Raw genomic sequence first — 23,275 nt, forward strand, 5'->3', positions numbered from 1 at the left:
TCAGTTTTAATTTTCATGCTAATTTTCAAGTCACAGTTAACTCAATAACAGAACAACTTCCTCCACCTGTAAAACCCTCTGGCAAAAGATGCCTTTACCATCTTTTGCCATTCTTGAAATATAAGTGTCATAGAAAGACATTTCCAGCAAGCCATTAACCTTCTTTCCTCTTGGACATGAACAGACGGTGATTTGTGCACTGTTGTGGAACCAGACCTAAGACTAGGATAAATGATCTCGGCTAGGCCAAATTTCTTGGGTCTTGTGTTTAATAAAAAATTAATAAGATAACATTCCTACTCTACATATCAATTGAGAGATAAGTTTCAGAGAGCAATAAATATCCTTCATATGCCTTTCTTGCACCTCTTGTGGTACAGATTGATGTTCTTTGCTCCAGTTTTAGCAAGCACTTATCTCATCAACACTTAGCTATGGGTCCTTCTGCCTGAGACAGTATTTAATCTTCAGTGGGGATGATTTTTGTTCACTTTCAGGAATTAGAAGTGCAGCTGGAGCATTTTTACCCATATACAATACTAAAGTACTATAGGTTGACCAGCCAACTTCTCGTATATGGGCCCAACATTAAAAAAAAATAAAAATAAAAAATTCAGATGCCACCTATTCTTAGTCTTTACATTGAAGCAAGTGAGCCAACTAGTTACTTGCCTTCTTTACCATAGTATTAGCTTTGTCAGCCTTTGTTATGACAATATCCTTCATTATTCATAATGAATTGATGGCTGCTAGTTCTATTTTGATGAGATTGATATATATTGTTTTAGTAATGTTCAAAATGTTACAAGTTTCTAAATGAATTTGATCAGCTGTATTAATTGGAAGAATCCTAATGTGCCTTTCAACATCCAGTTCAGCAGATTAAATAAAAATAAATAGACTGTCACACCATTACAACCTTAATGCTACTTTTAAACCACCCATAAAATTAAAAAAAAAAATATGCAACTTCTCTAAAGATCCCCTTCTCTAAAGAACCCACCTTGGGGATATATCCAGTACACCTGTAACTTATCTTATGTTAGTGAAACTGGGTACACAATTCTAATTTAAAAAAAATAAAAATAACAATTTCAGTAAATTTGGCCTCTCATATTGGTCTTAATAATACATGCACACTAAATTTATTGATTGGAAAAGTACCTGTCCTTTACATCGTAAAAAAAAAAAAAAAAAAAAAAAAAAAAAAAAAAAAAACGCAGTATGAATGCAAATTTAAAGAAAGATTTTCATATTTTGATCAGCCATTCTAATCTAAACCATAATGGTATGCTAAAAATCCCAAGAATATGGATGACACATTCACCCCATATAACTTCTGTTTCAAGTTATACAGCAAACCTGAACTCTAAGCAATAATTTCAGCTCTTATTTCATACATTGACTGCCATCAATAATATTTTTGTTCTAATCGCATAAATGTCTCATGATATTCATCAGCCTGGTTGGCCGGGTGGTTAGTGATTGTCTTTAGGTGGAAGAGTGATGAACTCCAATAAGCAGGGTGAGACTATCATCCTGCTTATTGGAGGCCTGAAATTGCTTGAAAAAGTTCCATGTTTTATCTGTAGAGCAGGGTTTCCAGATTGTGTAAAAAAATAAATATAAAAAAAATAATGAAAAAAATATATATAATAAAATTTAATAAAAAAAATAAGAAAAAAATATTTGGCCTACCCATAGAACTAATGTACTTATAGATACATATTGAAAGAATTCACTAGTTTTTTTTTTTTCCGTTTCATTACTTCACTGCTGCTCATACTGCACTTTTGCCACCCTTACCAACTGATTCAGCTTCCTTGCCTGTTCTTTGTATTCCTCATGGAATTGATTATTACTGCACAAGTTATCCAGAATGCCTTCTTTCTCTGTAATGCATGCTAAATATTTTCATTCATCCATTTCACACCTCCTGATCCTTTAAATACACTTACATATTGCTTCTTCTCGATAATTCTTGAATAGCACCCAAGCAGCATTCATCTCCTTTCTATCCACCACCCCATTCCATACTACAGCTAAAGCTGTTTCCTGAGCTTCTCATAATCACCAGTCTTGTAGTTCTACATATACCCTTTCCTCACAGAAATCCTGACATGGCTGGCAACCACCCAGCTAATCACCTCATAGTCATTCTCACCAACTAGAGGAAGATTTCACACCTCATTTGTAATGACATCCTCTGATGAGATGATCAAATCCAAGACTCTCAATCCTCGCGTGCCCTCTGTTGCATACTGTCTGAGTAGTTGTCCCTCAAAAATTCGAGAAATTAATTTTCTTTACTTCCACTTCCTATCTTTATTTAAATCTGTATTACTATAATTAAAATTACTAGTCATTATCAACCTTTTCTTGTTTGCTTGAGTAATTTGCTTATATATTTCATGGTCACTACTCTCCACATTACCATCCCTATAGCAGCATCCAAGTATTTCATTCTGTTCACTTTTATCTCACACCATACTGCTTCAAACCACTGCCACTATTTCCTCCTTGCATCTCTACCTTGTATGGACATAACTCTTTTTCTATTATCAGCAGCACTTCACCTCCCTTTTTTACCCTTTCTGTTCTTCATGAAAAACATCATATCCTTCCATTTCTATTCCTCTCAGGATGTTGTCCTCATACAATCACTTATTCCAACAATTTTGGGGTGAACAACCTCACTCAATGCAACCATTTCCCTTGTTTCTGATGCTTCTAGAATTCATATACAAACATAATAACTCATTCCTGGATCTATAACAAGTTTCACTAATACCACTTATTTGATATGACTTCTCCATACCTTCCTTAAGCCACTTCTTTTTCTCCTTACTCATCCCATAACTTTCTTCAAATCCAACTTTTCTCCCTGCATCCCCAGCCATCTCATTCCTCTCTTGTCTACACACACACATTCATTCTCTCCTTCAGTATCAACTTTTCTCATGCTGTGTCCCATGTCTAACCTTAGCTTCCCTATTTCCCTGATTGTCTTTCACATTTGTTCTCTTTTCTCTCCACTCTTGGTACCCACTTCTTCATTCATAAGTCACACTTCAATCTCTACTTCCTTACTCTGTTGCTCTTTCTCATCACTTCTTACTTGTTCAGGTTCATTCTGTGCACTCATTACTCTCCCTTCCATGAGCAGACTCTCCAAATGACTCACACCAAAATCATTTTGTTACTATGCTAATAATTTATCTGTTAGTAATTTCTGGCCAAACAGATAGTACTCCAGCTTTGATGTAGTAATTTTTTCTGTCAGAGGTCAAGCTAGTATAGTCAACAGTTGACCAAATTAATGTGACTTTAGCATACTGCATGTTAATATAGCTTGTCTTTTTGTATATATATATATATATATATATATATATATATACACGTGTGTGTACTCCAGATGATGACTGTGATATGATGGTTAAAACATCAGGCGATTATTTTGGTTTATATTAAACTGAATTTAATGCTATAACTAGTAATCCTCTCTGGAATGGAAACTCATATTCCCCATTCATCACTAAACTCCCATCCTGTAAGTAAGCCCAGGTTCTCCAAAAGATGTACCAAGACTGTACAGATAAAGAACCAAACAACCAAGATTTGGATGGAGATACTCAGTTGTTTTCAGATGATGCAAAGGATGAACTATAAGGAGTAGAGCAGATGTTGTGGCCTTACAAGAAGATTTGAATAGATTGCATGAATAGGCATTGGAGTAGGGATACCAGTTCAATGTTGCAAAATGTACAATTTTAAAATTTGGAAACAATGATGGGATGTAGAATATATGCTTGGTGGGGTTATATTGTTGAAAGTGGAAGAAATAAGAAATCTTGGGGTGATGGTGGATAAGGATCTAAAATTTAGAGGACATATTGCCAAAATTGTGAGGACAACACAACGAAATCTGGCAATTATGTGGAGGACACTGACTTCTAGAACTAAGGAGATTCTGGTTCCATTGTATAATTCCTTGAATAGGCCACATATGGACTACTATGCACAGATTTGGTCACCTAATTTTCAGAAGGATGAAGATATGTTGGAGAGGCTCTAGAAGCGATTGACCTAAATAGTTTCAGAACATTGAACATGAAGAAATGTTGAGACAGTGCAGTTTGGCGAGACTAGTGGATTAGAGGAAGAGAGATGATATGATAGAGACATACAAGTTGGTAAGGGGTTGATGCAGTATTAACATTGAAGAAGTTTTTTATAAAATGGTTGGAGAACAAGAGGTCATCCTTGGAACCTGTATAAGGAGGGTTGAATAAAGGAATGAGAGCAAGTTTTTTTGAACAGAGAGTTGTGAATGATGTGGAATTCATTGCCTGAGAGTGTCTGCAGACAATTTGAATGTGTTTAAGCAAGTCATGATGAGTGTGTATAACAAAGGGACCTCCTAGATGAGTATTTGACTCCATGGGGTCTTAGGATAATAATAATAATAATATACTGCAACTGGCTATCATCAAGAACTCTCACCACTGACACTAAAACAGCTACAAGGAAATCACCAATGTATCAAAAGCAGATTTCCAGAGAGCCAAAAGTAGGAAACTTGCATCGTGCCTAAATGGAAGCCATCCATTTTGGTCTGTGGTCAAAGCAGTCAGTCACATTTTTTGTCCAATACTATTCCCACAGCTCCTGCACCCAGATGGATCTATTCATCATCATCACCTGTGAAAACTGATTTCTTGGCATCAAACATTTCTTAAAATTATTGCATACATGATTTTGGTAAATATCCAACATTTCAAATACCCAACACTCGATACTGCCTCTGTCCTTTCACCAGGAAGTGATCAGAAAAATTCCATCCAAATTAGATACCAAAAACTCCCCTGTCCCTGATAGCATTCCTCCAATTGTCCTGAAGATTTGTACACCAGAGTTGACTCCTATGTATGTTACCTCTTTATGCTCTCTTACTCCATAGGCATTTACCCTACACCCTGGAAATTAGCACATGTCCAACCTATTCCCAAGAAAAAGTGACATATATATTCATCTTCATCATCAAATTCCTGCCATGTACCCTCAAGGAGTGTACAGGTTATGATAGTACTACATGAAAAATTTACATCATTACTAACTTCCTTTTTACAATTTTCCTCCAAATTAGTCTGTTACTTGTCAAGACTCCAACATTATCAGATCTTATATTTCTATCATCTAAGGCACTTTGTACCATATCAATCCACCTATATCTTAGTCTTCCTTTGGGTCGTTTTCCTGCCAACTTGACAGAGAGCACTTGTTTTGTTAATCTTTCCTCATCCATTGTGTTTAAGTGACCTTACCACCTGAGATTAGCTCTGCTAATGCATTCCTGGATGCTGACAATGTCAAATTCTTTCCTAATATCCTCATTTTTAATATGATTTTTAATATGAAAGTTCTACTAAGGTAGAAGTGGAGGAATTTTGATGCTTTAGAAAAAGTAACTGACACAGTGAAAAAGGAAAAGTTGGTCCTTGTTGGGGATCTAAATAGCAGTGTAGGAAATGATTGTCAGACATACAAAAATATTTGGGAAAATTTGGAGAAAAGAGCAAAGCTAATAATAATGGCAAATACCTGTTGGATTTCTGCTCAGGACATGGACTGGTTATTACTAACACCATGTTCCAACATAAAAATGTGCACAAATTCACATGGAGAGAAGAGGCAAGGAATAAGAAAAGTCTCATTGACTATGTTATTGTTGATAGTGATGTTTTCTCACTGGTGCAGGACACCAGAGTGTACAGAGGATTTGAAATTGAAAGTGATCACTATTTAGTCTTGAGCAGAATAAAATTAAATATCATATTGAAAAGAATAACATGTAAGAAAGTTTTAAAGCGAATAAAAGTTGAGCAGCTCTCAGATGTGAACTGTAGACTAAAATACACAAAGATTATTGAAAAAAAAATGAAAGAGTTTGAGAACAAGAACCAAACCTTGGAGATTCAGTGGCAAGCCTTGAAGAAAACCCTGATTGATTCAGCCAGAGAGGCATGTGGTGAAGTTGTCTGCAAGGATAGAAAAATCAGAACTCCATGGTGGACACAGGAAGTTAAAAAGGCAGTGAAGGAAAAGCAGAAAGCATATCAAAAGTTCCTGCAAATAAGTCAGCTTTTGCTCTTAGAGAATACAGAGACAAATGTAAGAAACTGAAACACTGTGTAAAACTAGCTAAACAAAGTCATGGGAGGACTGTGGCAAGAACATCGAAAATAAATATCAAGAAGGCGGTAAGATATTCAGGATGTTGTTGAAGAAGCTTAGAAAGGAAGGAAGAGTGCTCTAAAAGGAGTTAGAGATGATAAAGGTGACATGAAAACAGGAGAAAAAGATATCCTTGAAGTATGGAGTAATTACTTTGAAAAATTGCTAAATGAAACAAGCAGTGATAGCACAGTGGTAAAAAAACACTCAACAGGCATACAGTCAGCAATACATATCCATACTTGAAGTAGAAATAGCCATCAAAAGCTTGAAATGTGGAAAGGCAGCAGGAGTAGATGATATTTGACCAGAAATGCTGAAGTATGGTGGTATAAAAGTCTTACAGTGGCTGCACTGCATAGTTCAGAAAACCTGGACAGAGGGACGAATTCCCAATGGTTGGAGTAGAGCTCTCATAGTACCCATATATAAAAAGGGAAATAAAACTAAATGTGAGAATTACAGAGGTATTTCCCTACTCAGTGTTCCTGGCAAGATTTATGCAAGTATCCTTGAGAAAAGGTTGAGAAGAATTGTGGAATAAAAACTTGGTGAAGAACAAGCTGGATTCAGGCCAAATAGAGGCTGTCACGATCAGATCTTCACTTTACGACAAATAGTGGAGAAAGCATGGGAATATAATAAAGATCTGTATTTAAGTTTTGTAGATCTGGTAAAAGCATATGACAAGGTGCCAAGAGAGAAGCTGTTCAATATGCTACAGTTACATGATGTCAATGGGACATTATATCAAGCAATACTTAGTCTTTATTTGAGTTGTAAGTCAGCAGTTAGAATGAATGAAGTACAGGAAGATGGTTTAATGTTAAATCTGGTGTCAGACAAAGATGGACATTATCCCCGCTGTTATTCATTATCTATATGGATCACATTAATGAAGGAAAGTGGTATTAAACTTGATATCAAAATTGGAGATGATAATGTCAGCTCTTTGCTTTATGCGGATGATGTTATACTTCTAAATAAATCTGCTACAAGTTTGAAAGATTCCCTGACTAAATTTAATAACTATTGTAATAGATATGGTATGAAGGTCAGCATTAAAAAGACAAAGACAATGAAAATAGGTAGAATTGTTGAAAATGTCAACTGCGTTGTGAACGGGGAAACTTGTGGAACAAGTAAAACATTTCAATTACTTAGGCATGATTTTTAGTGAAGATGGTAAATTAAATATGGAAATAGACAACAAAATTAACAAAGCTGGTATGGTAGGAAGTCAATTGAATAAATCCATATGGAATAAGAGAGAAATTAGTCAGAACACTAAATTAGCTGTATACAAGACAGTGTTCAAACAGTTTTAACTTATGGATCTGAGAGCTGGGTCAGAAGTAAAACACTTTGCCAAAGACTAGAGACTGCCAATATGAGAGTCCTGAGAAAGATGAGAGGCATGAACAGATGGCATGAATGGCAATATCATATTAAAAACGAGGATATTAGGAAAGAACTTGACATTGTAATCATCCAGTAATGCGTTAGCAGAGCTAATCTCAGGTGGTATTGTCACTTAAACAGAATGGGCGAGGAAAGATTAGTAAAACAAGTGTTCTCTGCCAGGTTGGCAGGAAAATGACTCAGAGGAAGAGCAAGATATAGGTGGATTGATATGGTACAAAGTGCCTTAGACGATAGAAATATAAGATATGATAATGTTGGAGTCTTGACAAGTAACAGACTGATTTGGAGGAAAATTGTAGATAGGAAATTAGCAATAACATAAATTTTTCATGTTGTACTATCATATCCTGTACACCTCTTGAGGGTACATGTCAGGAATTTGATGATGTTGATGACATCGTCCACATAAAACAAAGAGCTGACATTAACATCTCCAATTTTGATATCATATTTAGTACCACTTTCCTTCATAATGTGATCCATATAGATAATGAATAAGAGAGGGGATAATGTACATCCTTGTCTCACATCATATTTAACATTAAACCATCTTCCTGCACTTCCTTCAATTCTAACTGCTGACTTACAGCTCAAATAAAGAATAAGTATTGCTTGATATAATGTCCCATTAACACCATATAACTGTAGCGTATTGAATAGCTTCTCTCTTGGCACCTTTTCAAATGCCTTTTCCAGATCGACAAAACTTAAATACAGATCTTTGTGATTTTCTTTCTTGACTACTTGTATAAGAAACTATGACACATTTTAGGAATGTTAGTCAAGTGAGTTTATTTAGCTGAGTTTCCACCATACCATCAAATTCACATTAGAAATTGAAAAATATGAAAAACTTCTATTCCTAGACATCCTAATAAAGAAACAAATCAATAACAGTATCAACTTGTCTGTGTATAGAAAACTTACAAATATTGGATGTTACCTCCATTTCAACTTGTTGCATCATATATCTCAGAAACTTAGCATTATCCATATGCTTAAGAAAAGAGCTGTATAGTACACCACAGACCAAGATGACTTACAAAAAGAATTAACTACAATATCCAGCGAGCTATCCTTAAATGGTTATCCTAAAAAACTCTACAATAAGATTCTCTTTTAGGATATACCACAAAGACAACGTGATGACACCCAATATATCAGTACTATAACTATCCCATTTGTCAGCTGCATTTCCATAAAATTGGCTATCCTTCTAAAACCACGCAATATTAGAGTAGCATTCAAGCCCGTCAATACTATTTGGAAATTTTTAAGGTCACTAAAAGACCCTCATCCATTCTACAAGTACTCTGGAGTTTATAATATACTTTGTTCCTCTGGTGTTAGTTACTTTGGTCAGACCTCTAGAAGCTTCGAAATGAGAAAGAAGGAGGCACATAGGCTATGTTAGAAACAACAGACAAGATATTTGGCCTTTCTTCCTACTTTGCATCCACCAACCATCTTATTGAGTGGGATAAGAGTCGTATGCCCTATATAGAAGAGAACTACCAGTCCAGAACCTTCAAGTAGGCTGCTATGGTCACCCATTCAACAGTAAACCTGAATAAGAATCAAGGTCTAATCCTACCGGAAATTTGGAAAACTTTAATTAGATCACTAAACATCAAAGAAATGAACTTTCATGGCAATTACATTATGTCTCGTAACAAATAAATCATGTTCCCGAGTCACGCGCATTGTCTCGCACAATACTAAATTTGTATGAATTAGAACCGTCAGTTAAAACCTAGTCTGTTACTTTCATATCACTTACGAATTGTATCCCTGAAGATGCCGATAGCAAAAAATCGGTGAAACTAGTTGGATGATAAATGAACTCACTTGACTAACATTCCTAAAATGTGTCATAGTTTCTTAAATACAGATCTTTGTTACATTCCCATGATTTCTCGACTATTTTTAAAACATGATTTCTCAACTATTTTTAATATTGATCCAATATTGGCCACATATAACAACAAATCCACCAGTATTTTTGAGGATAGCTGGTTGCAATTTTCATAGAAACTAGGTCATTTAACTTCACAACTTCCAGTCATACCAGTAATCTACAGAACAGCCAAAGTTCATAAACTAGAAGTGCCATTACACTTAGTTGTGGATGTCAACTATTTCTTGAAATACAAAAACTACATAAGTGTATGTATGTAGCAAAACTATTTGCCATGCACAGATACTAGAATGTTGCACTATGACATAAAAGTTCTAGAGATTTTATTGAAAAAATAAAAGACATCCTAGAACACATATTTATTTAACTTGTATGGATATGGTTAGCTTATTTGTAAATGCAACCAGAAAGAAAAAGTCTTTGGCACTTTCAGAAATTGAAAGTCCCCTCCCAAGACACCATCAGAATACTCTATAGCCATTGAGAGTGCAACTTTTCTCCCTGCATTGGAAAATATACAGGGTGACCCATAAGTTATGGTGCATCAAGTAGAAAAGGATGTCTTTGCGAAGCCAAAAATGGAAGGTATTTGTACATGATGTGGGTTTTTCATAACTAATAAAAAAAAATGTGATGAGGTCAAAAATGTATGCATTTTTTTGCAAACACAGATCCTTTTTATGGCATGTTCCATGACTTATGGGCCACCCTGTATACTCTACAAAAAGATTTGACAGTGGTTTCATGAATTAGCTGCAACTTGTCAGCATACACGGGGAGTCCTTTGAATAGTGGCATTAGAAGGATACTACCTATTAGGGTTATATAATTTTTTTTCTGGATTAAGGGTTATATAATCTAGAAATGCTGGCATGGTAGGCCTGGTGGTTAGCATATCCCCTCTCCCACCAAAAGGCTGCAAGTTCCAATCCTGTCATGTGCATGGATGTTTGTGATTGTCTTTCACCTTCATACATTCATTCATACAAGTATATAAACACTCTCCCAAGATAGAATGGGTCACTGTGGGAGAAGTAGACTCAACCCTACCATAATGGGAAACGCCTCTACCCAACAGTGGGGAATATATATGATGGGAAAAAAAAAGTTTAGAAATCTTAGTCTAATGACAAAACATGTCATTTCATTCAAGTTGCTTCTGATGAGCAGGTCTGTGGTCTTTCATTAGGCAACAAAAAGTCATCTGTCATATAAATATATCCATGCCACAGTTGGAGTCAAATCCACAGACTGTGGATTTGACTGTGGTAGTATCCTTCTAATGCCACTATTCAAAGGACTCCCCATGTATGCTGACAAGCTGCAGCTAATTCATGAAACCATTGTCAAATCTTTGTAGAGTATACAGGGTGTCCCATAAGTCATGGAACATGCCATAAAAAGGATCCGGTTGCATAGCAGAGAAAACTAAACCAAAGAGTGGATCAAATCTATTAATGACATTTTTCTTAAATGGCCAAGTTTCAAAGAAGAACTTGTTAAACTGCCTTCTATTTAAACTGTTCAACATATTCGTTGCCAACTACGAGTATACTCGTAGTTGGTAAACCAGCTACACAAGCCAGCTACGAGTATACTCGTATGACGCTTACCGCCGGCAACGAGATTACTGTACTGACCTTGAACAAGTGAAAATGCTTGGCTTGTGGGGCTAGCATCAAAACTGTGTATTCTCATAGATCGTATATGCTCTGTACAAGCCAACTACGAGTATACTCGGTTGACGCTTACCACCGGCAACGAGATTACCGTACAGACCTTGAAGAAGTGAAATTGCTCGGCGTAGGGGAACAGACTATGCTGAAGTAACGTGGCAGCGAACGTGTTAATGTAAAAAAAAAAAAAATCTACCCCAAATCCATTTTACTCCTGAAATAGAACACAAGAGAAATCTTCCATTTTTGAATGTGTTACCTTCCATCTCTTGTCTTCATCTCTGTGCACATTGAAAGATAACACAGCATCATACTACCACCATCCAATTGCATCATTACACCCTGAAGATATTGTGAGATGCCGATATGCTATCAAATATCAAGTAGAAAAATAGCTAGGAGCTTCAATACCTAAAGAATATCCAAATTAAAATAGACACAAATACCAAAACTATTATAATATATTGCAACAAAAAGTCAAGCTGCTATCTAATAATCAAGAAAATTGGGACTGCTGATATTCTATCGCTCTTCATTTTATTAAAAAACATGACTGACAGTTTGGATTCTGAAAACACCATTACATGAAAGCTCTTTTCACTTCTTTAAACAGTATTTATTATACTTATCACCAAAATTACTTTTGTCTGCTGTTAAAAACACCAGGAGTAAACAAGGTATGTCATGCTTGCAGGTTCTGAAAAATAGGCTGCTTGATAAACATTTTTATAAGTGATTATATTAAAGATTTATTTTAAAAAAAAACATGTAAATTCGTATTAGCCTTTGCTAAACCAGGAATATTTGACACTAAACCAAAATGCCTCACATCTTGTTATTCATAACATATTTTGATAAAATTATAATGTATACTGACTTCTAATATTTTGTCAAAGTCAAATTGCCATTTTCATGGAACACAGAACAGTACATGACATAGTCATGTTAGATAAATGAGGCTGAAGAAAGACAATCAAAGTTGTGCCTGGAGTCCTAGTGGGCTAAATTGGGTGGTCTTCGATGTTGTGCTAATCTGAGGATGAATGCTTTCCAAATTTGTGACAGTTTCGTGCACCCAAATTTACTGAGTTTCAGAAAGTTTCTTAAAGCTAAGGTAGATTTCAGGAATAGCCTCTCATATTTGTATATGCTATGGTGTAGTAGTGACCTTCTTCCAGGTTACCCAGTAGTTGATGTCCAAAGCATTGTCAGCAAGTCCTGAGTGGCTATAATGGTTGAATTTGATGTTGTATGAGTTTTCAGACATTCTAATATGAATGTTTGGCAGTTTGCTACTTCAAGGAACCTTGTAAACAATAATAGATTTAGTGTAATCCTTTACCCAAGTGTAGGGTAAAGAATTAAACTAAGGACTGAGGCAACTCATAGTAAAGGTGGACCAAGCTCTCATCACTCCTTGTCTCAGTATCTCCCATAATGCAAAGCACATCTCCTTGCAGACATGTATAAAGCTTTGCATTAAGGGAAGGGCCACTACCCAGACCTGTTTCAACCTTTATTGAAGTCTTGTCAGTAGGAGGCAGACCCAGAAGTGATGATACTAAGGCAGAAGCAATGGAGAGGTCATATTTACTTATATGAGTTGCCAAAAGGTGTACCACCTCATTATTAATTTACTCTGGATTTAGAGAAAGATGCTGGAAGTTTATTTTCCACTTGGTTAAACTATAATAAATTTAGTTTAATTCTTTACCCAAGTGTAGGCAAACAAAACAAAACAAACAAAACAGTGTAGGCGCAAACTTTGTTTGCCTACACTTGGGTAAAGGATTAAATTAATTTATTATAGTCTAACCACATGGAAAATAAACTTCCAACCTTGTAAACACCTGGCAGGTCTTGGGAGTGTGGCTGGGTCTACCAAAGGTAGAGCAGATAAGGGATGTGAGTTTTTTTGTATGGTCTGTAAGTTATACTAACAAAAATGAAAAGTAGGTGATGAAGATATTAATGGTGATTGATATAAAAGTAACTCAGGAAACCTTGAGGGATGGTTACTTCATCTCCTGTATTTGATACAGGCTAGAGAACTAATACGAAGTAAATGGATAACTGAAGTTATGAATAGTTAACTTCAAAAGAGAGGAAATAAATATGGCTGTAATAACTACTGGGAGAACAGTCTTGTTATTGAATGATGCTATAAGATCTATTTAAATATACTAAAGGAAGGAGTAGTTTTTCCTTTAATATATTTAGGTAGATTTAAATTGAAAATAATTGATCATATAAGTTGCACTATTTCAGACAATAATATATATTGTTAGGAACCATAAGGTGGGGCAGATATTTGCTCCTACCACTCTTCCTTGGGTATTTTTAATATCATTGTCTTGGGCCAGCCATCTATTATTGGCAAAGGGTGGAGATTGGCTGTCTCCTAGTTTTTAAAAGCTAGTTAGGGCTAAATGGCTTTACTTACTTCCTTTGTGGAATAAAATATGTTAGTGGATTTGTTTATTTTATTTAAGTAGAATTATTAGGGATTTGTTGCAGCAAAAAAATCATAGGCAGGAGAAGAATAGCTTCTTCAGTGAAGGCTGATCATGCACACATCCTACATTCACTCTAAAAAATAATTTCAACCTCTTTATGACATATATAGAACTGTGTGAAGCCTACAGTTAACATTAATTAATATCCAGAACTAATAGATAATTCTCTTGAATTTAAGGTACCAATACAAATAATAAAGTTAGATTAAAAAATCATAAAAATATTTTGTGGGAAAGTTATATAAAAATAGAAACATATTATGTAATATCAAAAGCAGTCAGAATTGTTTAGAGATGAATATAGAGTAGTGGGATTTCCCTTGTACTGTTCAGTTTGTATAGAAAAAAATTATGTCAGAAAAAATAAGTCCAAATACCTGCTGTATGTGAGTGGCTAAATTGCCTTGCTGAATCAGAAGATGATTGAAAGAAATGTGTCAACTTAATGCTACAATGAAACAATTGAATATGAAATTTTCCTTGTTGAAGGAGGTAGGAAAACATTGTCTTCAGAGGAAATAGCCTTGAATGACAAACTATAGAGAAAATAAGGGAATTTAAATATTTAGGAAATATAGTCAGTCCAGGTGAGGAAAGAAAATGAGTACAGAAATAAGCAGAAATTAAATTTAAGATTGGATGTTCATTATATACCTTATACACCTACCAAAATGATGATTCTATATCGCCAATTTGATAGGTGTATAAAGAGTGCAGCTATCCAGATATTTTCCAATCTTCATACATTCTAAGTAACTTTGGATGTGGTGAATAATAGATAAGAATTGAAGCATTGGAAGTTTCTGAGACCCCTTGGTGTGATATCATACTCTGTAATAATAAAAAGAATAGAGATATTAATGGTGAACTGAAAATAAATAACATATGAGAAACTAAATTCTTCAGCATGAAATGGAAGAAACATTGAGAGAGACTGTCACCTATAAATAGATGGCACAGCAGGAAGAAGATTATGGAATTTCTAAAGCCACCAAAAAAAGTAAAGATCATATAAAATGGTCATTAGTTCTTAACGCTTTGTGTTAAAATATGTGTCATTAATATGTTAAACTTGATAACAGTGAATCACATATGAATTGTGTATCTTCAGACATGAACTAAAAACTAAGCATGATTTTTACTTACTGAACAAAAATCATGCTTACTGAGCATGATTTTTGTTCAGTAAAGGATTTATATTTTCATGCTTATTTAGTTTCATATATATAATTTATCATATACAGAGTTGTCATTTCATGATCTTGTAATGAACCCAAGTAAACTGCTGATTGAGGTTTGAGAAACATCAATGGGATGCTGCATACTCTATGGGAGGAGTTATACTGGAGGAAGTAGGGGAGACAAGAGATCGATCTGGGGTTGATGATTGATAGAAACCTGAAGTTTAGGGGACATATTGCAAAGGTGGTGAAGGTAATACAGAGGATTGCTGCAATTATGAGAAGGACACTGACATGTAGAGATAAGAGGGTTATCATTCCGTTGTATAAGTCTTTGATCAGACCACACTTGGACTATTGTTCTCAGATTTGGTCCCCAGGATTTGAAGGGGATAAATTTTGAAGGGGATAAATTAACTGTGGAAAGGATACAAAGACGGATGACAAAGATGGTTTCAGGACTGTACAATTTTGGTTATGAGGATCGGCTGAGGGAATGTGGACTGCAGAGTTTGGTGGATAGAAGAAGGAGGGGTGATATAATTGAGATTTTTAAACTGTTGAGAGGTGGTTACAGGGTTGACACTGGGGAATTCTTTCGCTTGGTTGAACAGCGGGAAGGAGTGATGACAAGAGGCCATCCCTGGAAGTTACAAAAGGAAACCGTGAGCAAGAGGGTGAGGAGTGGTTTCTTTACGTGGAGGGTGGTTGAACTGTGGAATGCATTGCCTGATGGAGTGGTGAGAACGAGAATGGTCAATGAGTTTAAGGAGTGGTATGATAGACTTTGTGTTTCTTAGGGGGAACCTCCCCTTGATGAGTCTTGACAGACTTTATGTTCTTAGGAAGGACCTCCCACGATGAGTCTTTTGACTCCATGGAGGCCTGAATAATAATAATAATAATAATAATAATCTGTGATTTGTTCACTTAGATTTCCCAAAGATGAGAAAAGAGATTCTTTCTTGTGTAGAAAGCATTTGTAAACTACAAAGATGATATGGAGAATGTGGAGTAGTGATTATGACGATAGATAATGTCAGCTGTAAACTTCAGTAAAGAAATTGAAAATCATGGATATATAGAATTTTAATATATGACAGAAGGGAAGAGGATCTGAGGTTCCTGGTTATCTAAATTTTTCTTATGATCATTGGAATGTTATGTGTATTGTCAGTGAATAATGATGTAAATAACTCGCTCTCTAATCCATGCAGCCTAGCTTTCTTCTCAACATACTGTTCGAATGGATTGGTTATATGAATTAGAACATTCATTAAATCCACGGGTTCCATGAAATGCTTGTCTGATAATAATAAAGGGAGCCATGAGAAAAAAAGTTTTTTACTAGATAAATAAATATGCTTTAATTCATTAAAGCATATTTATTTATCTATTTTTACACTTTTCCTTATAGAAACTGTATATGTTTTAAATATTCATGATCTAGATATGCTTCCTTTATTTTATTAATGGTCAATATTTGTTTTTCTAGGTAAAGTTGGTTCAGAGCATGCAATATCCCGCAAGCATCCTTTTATAGAAGCATTCCATGTTAAAGCACAGGGAAATATATGTTTAGGAGTCATATTATCAAAAAATCACAGGTATTCAGTCTTATAATATCCTTATTAATACAAATGAAGACAAGCATGTTTCAAATAAAGAAAAAAAAAAAAAACAGAACAAAAATACATTATGGTAATTGAAACCATTTCTTTAAAGTTATTATTTTAATTCAGTCTTATACTTTTATTATTAATACAAATGAAGACAAGCATGTTTCAAATAAAGAAAAAAAAAAGGAACAGAACAAAATTTAAACCATTTCTTTAAAGGTATATATTTTATAGTTTATTTTGTTTATTTTATAATTTTATTATTTTATTATTTTATAGTTTATTTTGTTTGCCAGTATACATAACCAAGCTTATTCCCTTAATCGGTACAATATAAATGCATGAGCAGCCTTCGTGGTATTTTATTTCATTAATTCATAAAATAGTTTTTTGCAAAACCACATCCAAAGCTGAATTTAAGGCTGTAGAAAGTTTATTCACTTCATTAGAAAATAAATTCTGCTTGTTAAAAAATTATATTCTTGTTTAATCCTTTATCCAAGTGTAAACCAAGAACATTTTGTGAAGTATCTTTATGACTATGCCACATGTATATAGAAACTAATGATTTAGCATCAGTCCTTAGCATCCCATAAAGGAAAGGAATTGCATTCATTTTTGAATTTTTGGATACTACAACCTTGTTAAAATAACTCTTTTTATTATCCTGACGTTTCAATCTTCGTATCAAGATCATCATCTGGAGCATACACAAATATACAAGACAAGCTGCTTTACGTTATAATGCAAAGTGCACACTTCCTTTCAGACATGCGCAATGCTGTGCATTAGGGAAGAGAGTCACTACCCAGACCAGTTTTGACCTTCATTGTGCTCTTGTCAATGAGAGCCAGGCCCAGAAAGATATAAAGGTTGAATACATGCTTATTGAATTTGTGCAAATGCAAAACATTATGCACTTCTGAAAGGACATATGCATTTCCTTTCCCTTTCTTTTAGTGTTACACAGTGATCAGCATTTGTTTTTGAAATTATGGATTCTACAACCGTGCTAAAATAACGCTTTTTATTATCCCGACATTTCGATCTTCTTATCAAAATCATCATCTGGAGCATACACAAATATACAAGACAAGCTGCGTTACATTACAAAATGTAAGTTAGAGAAACAATGAATTTCACGTTATTCTACTGGCATGACCTCTAGTGGAAAAAAAAAATTACATCAAGCTCGATTTAATTTATGATTACATGAATAAACATTCTTTCTTACAGATAGTTTTCCTTCCAGTGACAGTGATGTCCTATTTTTTTTTTAAATTATTACAATTATTATTTTTGATTAAAAAAATATTATTTATAAATTACAACAAGAATAAACAATTCTTTCTTACAGATTTTTTCCTTAACAGTGATGTCTTATTTTTTAGTATTACAATTGGTATTTTTGATTTAGGATCCTGGATTTTCTAGTCCTGTTTATAGTTGTTCTTAGAGCGGACGGATTCGTGGGACAAATATATGCCTTCCATATGTATGAGATTTTTAGACCATCATTATTGTTCAGATTGGAGTGGTTGATAATGATCTCACAGGCTTCCTTAAATTTGCGTTCATACCATGTTTTGGTGTGATGTAGACAACTAGTGCTTTTCCAGACAATTCTATGTAAGGTGTTCACAGGACATGATCAGAAAGGCCAGCTTCACCATAATTATTATATTTGATGTGTCATTTATGTTCTTTTTGTCTGATAGGAATTGTGCGTCCTGTTTCTCCTATGTATGGTATGTTGCAGGTGCAATAAATACAGTATACTCCAGGGTGGGCGAGCGAAGGGAGTGGGTCTTTGGATGAGTTGAGTAAGCTTTTTAATTTTGCAGGAGGTTTAAAGGTGACTTTGAGGTTGTATTTTTGTAGTACTCTATTTATTTTGTCTGATGTCCCTTTAATGTAGGGAATGGTTATAGTTTTATTGTAGTCTAGTTTGTCTTCGTTTTTATTGAGGTCTTGTAGAGAATTCTGTTAATAATGTTTTGGTACCCATTTTTTGGAAAGTATTGCTGATCACTTTAAATTCATCTTTCAGTGCCTGTTTGCTGGAGCAGATCTTCAGTGCCCTGTTTTTTAGAGTGTTGATGACACCTAGTTTTTGTGTTGGGTGGTGGTAGGAGTTTATGTGTATATATTGGTCAGTATGTGTCAGTTTCTGGTAACAGTGAAGAAAAGATTGCCTGTAGGAAGACGTGTGACAAGTGAATCTAGAAACGGCAGTGAGTATGTTTTTCAATCTCAATTGTGAACTGTATACTTTTGTGTTGCTTGTTTAGGTGGCTAAGGAATGTGTCTGGTGTCTGGCAGCCATGAGACCAGATCGCGAAAACATCATTAACGTATCTGAGCCAGACTTTGTGATTTAAAGGGGAGGAACCTAAAGCAAGTTGTTCAAAATGTTCCATATAAAAGTTAGCAATGTGAGGGGAGGGGAATAATGGCGAGCCCATGGCTGTGCCTTCTTTTTGTAGGTAGAAAGCGGTTTGCCATACGAAATAACCAGAATGTAATACATGCACAAAGAGCACCGTGATATCTGGAGGAAATTTGTTCTGTAAAAGAAGAATTGTTTCATTGATTGGGACATTTGTAAAGAGGACAGAGATGTCAAACTGACTAATAGATCATCTTTTTTCAACTTTCTAATAGATCATCTAATTTATAATTAAAATAGTCTCTGATGTTTATGAAGTGTTGTGTGTTTTTGATATAGGAGGGAGAATCACCTACCAACTCCGTCAGTGTTGCCGCTAATTTTTTGGCTAAGTGATAACTCGGGCTATCTATCCATTCGACTATAGGCCTTAGTGGTGTGTTTTCTTTGTGAATTTTCGATAGCCCGTAAATTCTCGGGGGACGAGCGTAATGCGGAAATAGTTTTTAGACCGTATATCTTCAGGCATGTGGTAATTGACTTCAGTAGATTCTCTGTTTTCTTTTTTATTCTATTGGTTGGGTTATAGTTAACTAATTGGTATGTGTTATTGTCCGAGACCAGCAGATTTATTTTTTCCACATAAGTGATTCGGTTTAAAATAATGGTGGCACTTCCTTTATCTGCTCTTATTACTATGTTCGGATTTGACTTTAGTGATTTTATTGCTGTTAATTCGTGTTTAGTTAGGTTGCTTGTTATTGTTTTGTTATGATTTAAAATGTTGGTGGTTTCTAAATACTTTTTCTGCTATGCTATTTGGGATGAATCTTAGGCCTCTTTCAATATTACAAATAAATTCAAGTTTGTTTATCGATTTGGGGGCCATGGCATAATTTAAACCTTTGTTAAGTATCGAGATTTCGTCTTTGTTTGAAGCGTGATTGGATAGGTTAATTATGTTACTGTTACCTGTAGGTGATTGATGGCTCCTGTTGTTTCTTCTGGTTGGTTGTTATTGTTCACTGTGGAGAAATTTGAATATGGCTGCTGGTTCTGTCGATTTTTTAGTCTTTGGAATTTGGAAATTAGGTTTTCTTTCTTCATTTGGGCGATGTGGTTTGCCATGTTATCAGTAATCTTTTCAAGGATCATCCAGATATCTGCGTTTACGTAGCTTGGAAGTTCTGTTTTTTCCTTTTGTAGCTGGTTTTATTTAGCGGCTAAGTTCTTTCTGGAAGCTTGGATTTGTTCTCTGAGAAGTCCTTTCTCCATGCAGAAGCGTATTTGTTGCGCCTTTGTTGAGGAGAATTTTTTTTTTAGCCTGATGCAATATAGGCACAGCTATATCATTCCGAATACTATACTCGTCCCCCGAGAATTTACAGGCTACTGAAATATCACAAAGAAAACACACCGCTAAGGCCTATAGTCAAAGGGATAGATAGCCCGAGTTATCACTTATCCAAAAAATTAGAGGCAACACCCAAGGAGTTGGTAGGTCATTCCCCCCTCCTATTTCAAAAACACACAACCCTTCATAAATATCATCAAAGACATTACATTATAAAAAGCTGATCTTAGTCAGTTTTGATGTCTCTGCCCTCTTTACAAATGTCCCAATAAATAACACAATCCTTCTTTTACAGAACATATTTCCTCCAGATATCATGGCGCTCTTTGCACATGTATTACATTCTGGTTATTTCGTATGGCAAAATGCTTTCTACCTACAAAAAGAAGGGCACAGCCATGGACTCGTCATTATCCCCCCCCCCCCCTATTGCTAACTTTTATATGGAACATTTTGAACAACTTGCTTTAGGTTCCTCCCCTTGAAAACCCAAAGTCTGGCTTAGATACAGTGACGATGTTTTCTCGATCTGGTCTCATGGCCGGCAGACACATTCCTTAGCCACCTAAACAAGCAACACAAACGTATACAGTTCACAATTGAGATTGAAAAACATAACTCACTGCCTTTTCTAGATTCACTTGTCACATGTCTTCCTTTGGGCAGTCTTGTCGTCACTGTTTACCGGAAACCGACACATACTGGCCAATATATACACATAAACTCCTAACACCAGCCAACACAAAAACTAGGTGTCATCAACACTCCAAAAAACAGAGCTCTGAAGATCTGTCCAGTGAACAGGCACTGAAAGACGAATTTAAAGTGATCAGCAGTACTTTCCAAAAAGAATGGGTACAGCCAAAACACTTAACAGAATTCTCTACAAGACCTCAGTAAAAAACAAAGAAACCAGACTCTAATAAAATTATAACGATTCCCTACAATAAAGGGCATCAGACAAAATAAACAGAGTACTACAAAAATGCAACCCCAAAGCCCCCTTTAAGCCTCCTGCAAAATTAAAAAGCTTACTCAACTCATCCAAAGACCCCACGCCTTCCGCTGGCCCACCCTGCAGTATACTGTATTTATTGCACCTGCAACATATCATACATAGGAGAAACAGGACGCACAATTCCTATCAGACAAAAAGAACATAAAAGACACATCAAATATAATAATTATGGTGAAGCTGGCCTTTCTGATCATGCCATGTGAACACCTTACATAGAATTGACTGAAAAGCACTAGTTCTCTACATCACACCAAAACATGATACGAATGTAAATTTAAGGAAGCCTGTGAGATCATTATCAACCACTCCAATCTGAACAATAATGATGGTCTAAAAATCCCATACATATGGGAGGCATATATTTGTCCCACAAATCCTTTCTCTCTAAGAACAGCTATAAACAGGACTGTAGAAAATCCAGGATCCTAAATCAAAAATACCAATTGTAATACTAAAAAATAGGACATCACTGTTAAGGAAAAAATCTGTAAGAAAGAATTATTTATTCTTGTTGTAATTTATAAATAATATTTTTTATAATCAAAAATAATAATTGTAATAATTTTTAAAAAAATAGGACATCACTGTCACTGGAAGGAAAACTATCTGTAAGAAAGAATGTTTATTCATGTAATCATAAATTAAGGGGTGCTTAAGTGTCAAAGCTGTATAACTGAGAGGAGACCTCCACATAGCCTTCAAAGGAATGCAGAGAACCGACCAGGGCTTCTGACCTAATGTCCAATCCTCACCTTCTCGTGGTGCACCTTGTTGGGTATCTACTTGGATACTGAACAAACGAGGATGGGCTGGCAATTTGGGATTTAGCCGACCAAATTGTATTCTTATTGGTTAAACCAAAATAAAAAAATGATGGTACAACATGACAAAATTTCATGCCGGCTGGGGTGTCGCCCGGTTAAACAAGGCCCCCGTTGTTTTTGCCAGGGAACCAGGGCGAACAGCGAAAAGTCAGCTACTGGAACAAATCTGAAAACAAACTCCAACTCAACATCACCAGAGTTAAAGATTGGTACTATCAACGTAAGAAGCCTGAATGGCAATGAAATGGAGCTAGCTGAGGAATTAGATAATTACCAGTTCGACATAATAGGGGTGACTGAAACAAAAAAGACCAAAACTGGTGAGATCTTTCTGAGCAATAAATATAAAATGTTATATTCAGGCAATGACAATCAAGGAAAAGAAGGAGTAGTCATAATATTCAACACAAAATATGAGGCTAATCTTCTTGAATGGCAGTCAATCTCAAGTAGAGTAATGTGGGCAAATATGAGAATGGGGAACTGTACAATGAGACTTATTTGTGCCTATGGTCCCACAGAAGGTTCTACTAAGGTAGAAGTGGAGGAATTTTTTGAGGCTTTAGAAAAAGCAACTGACACAATGAAAAAGGAAAAGTTGGTCCTTGTTGGGGATCTAAATAGCAGAGTAGGAAATGATTGTGAGACATACAAAAATATTTTGGGAAAATTTGGAGAAAAGAGCAAAGCTAATAATAATGGCAAATATCTGTTGGATTTCTGCTCAGGACATGGACTGGTTATTACTAACACCATGTTCCAACATAAAAATGTGCACAAATTCACATGGAGAGAAGAGGCTAGGAATTAGAAAAGTCTCATTGACTATGTTATTGTTGATAGTGATGTTTTCTCACTGGTGCAGGACACCAGAGTGTACAGAGGATTTGAAATTGGAAGTGATCACTATTTAGTCTTGAGCAGGATAAAATTGAATTTCATATTGAAAAGAATAACATGTAAGAAAGTTTTAAAGCGAATAAAAGTTGAGCAGCTCTCAGATGTGAACTGTAAACTAAAATACAGAAAGATTATTGAAAAGAAAATGAAAGAGATTGAGAACAGAAATCAAACCTTGGAGATTCAGTGGCAAACTCTGAAGAAAACATTGATTGATTCTG

At 35.3% G+C, this 23,275-nt stretch overlaps 1 protein-coding gene across 1 annotated transcript in view; it reads left to right on the forward strand.

Moving 5' to 3' along the window:
* Window positions 1-23,275, forward strand: part of hob (bridge-like lipid transfer protein family member hobbit) — an 844,941-nt gene that overhangs the window by 294,563 nt on the left and 527,103 nt on the right. Inside the window, exon 19 of the mRNA XM_090409957.1 lies at window positions 16,446-16,557. Within this exon, the coding sequence (XP_090266083.1) occupies window positions 16,446-16,557 (112 nt within the window). The remainder of the gene's footprint in view (window positions 1-16,445; window positions 16,558-23,275) is intronic.

The sequence above is a fragment of the Typopeltis vanoorti genome, chromosome 20 (assembly GCF_054136105.1).
Source record: "Typopeltis vanoorti isolate ZY-2024b chromosome 20, IOZ_Tvanoo_1.0, whole genome shotgun sequence".
NCBI classification, from domain to species: domain Eukaryota; kingdom Metazoa; phylum Arthropoda; class Arachnida; order Uropygi; family Thelyphonidae; genus Typopeltis; species Typopeltis vanoorti.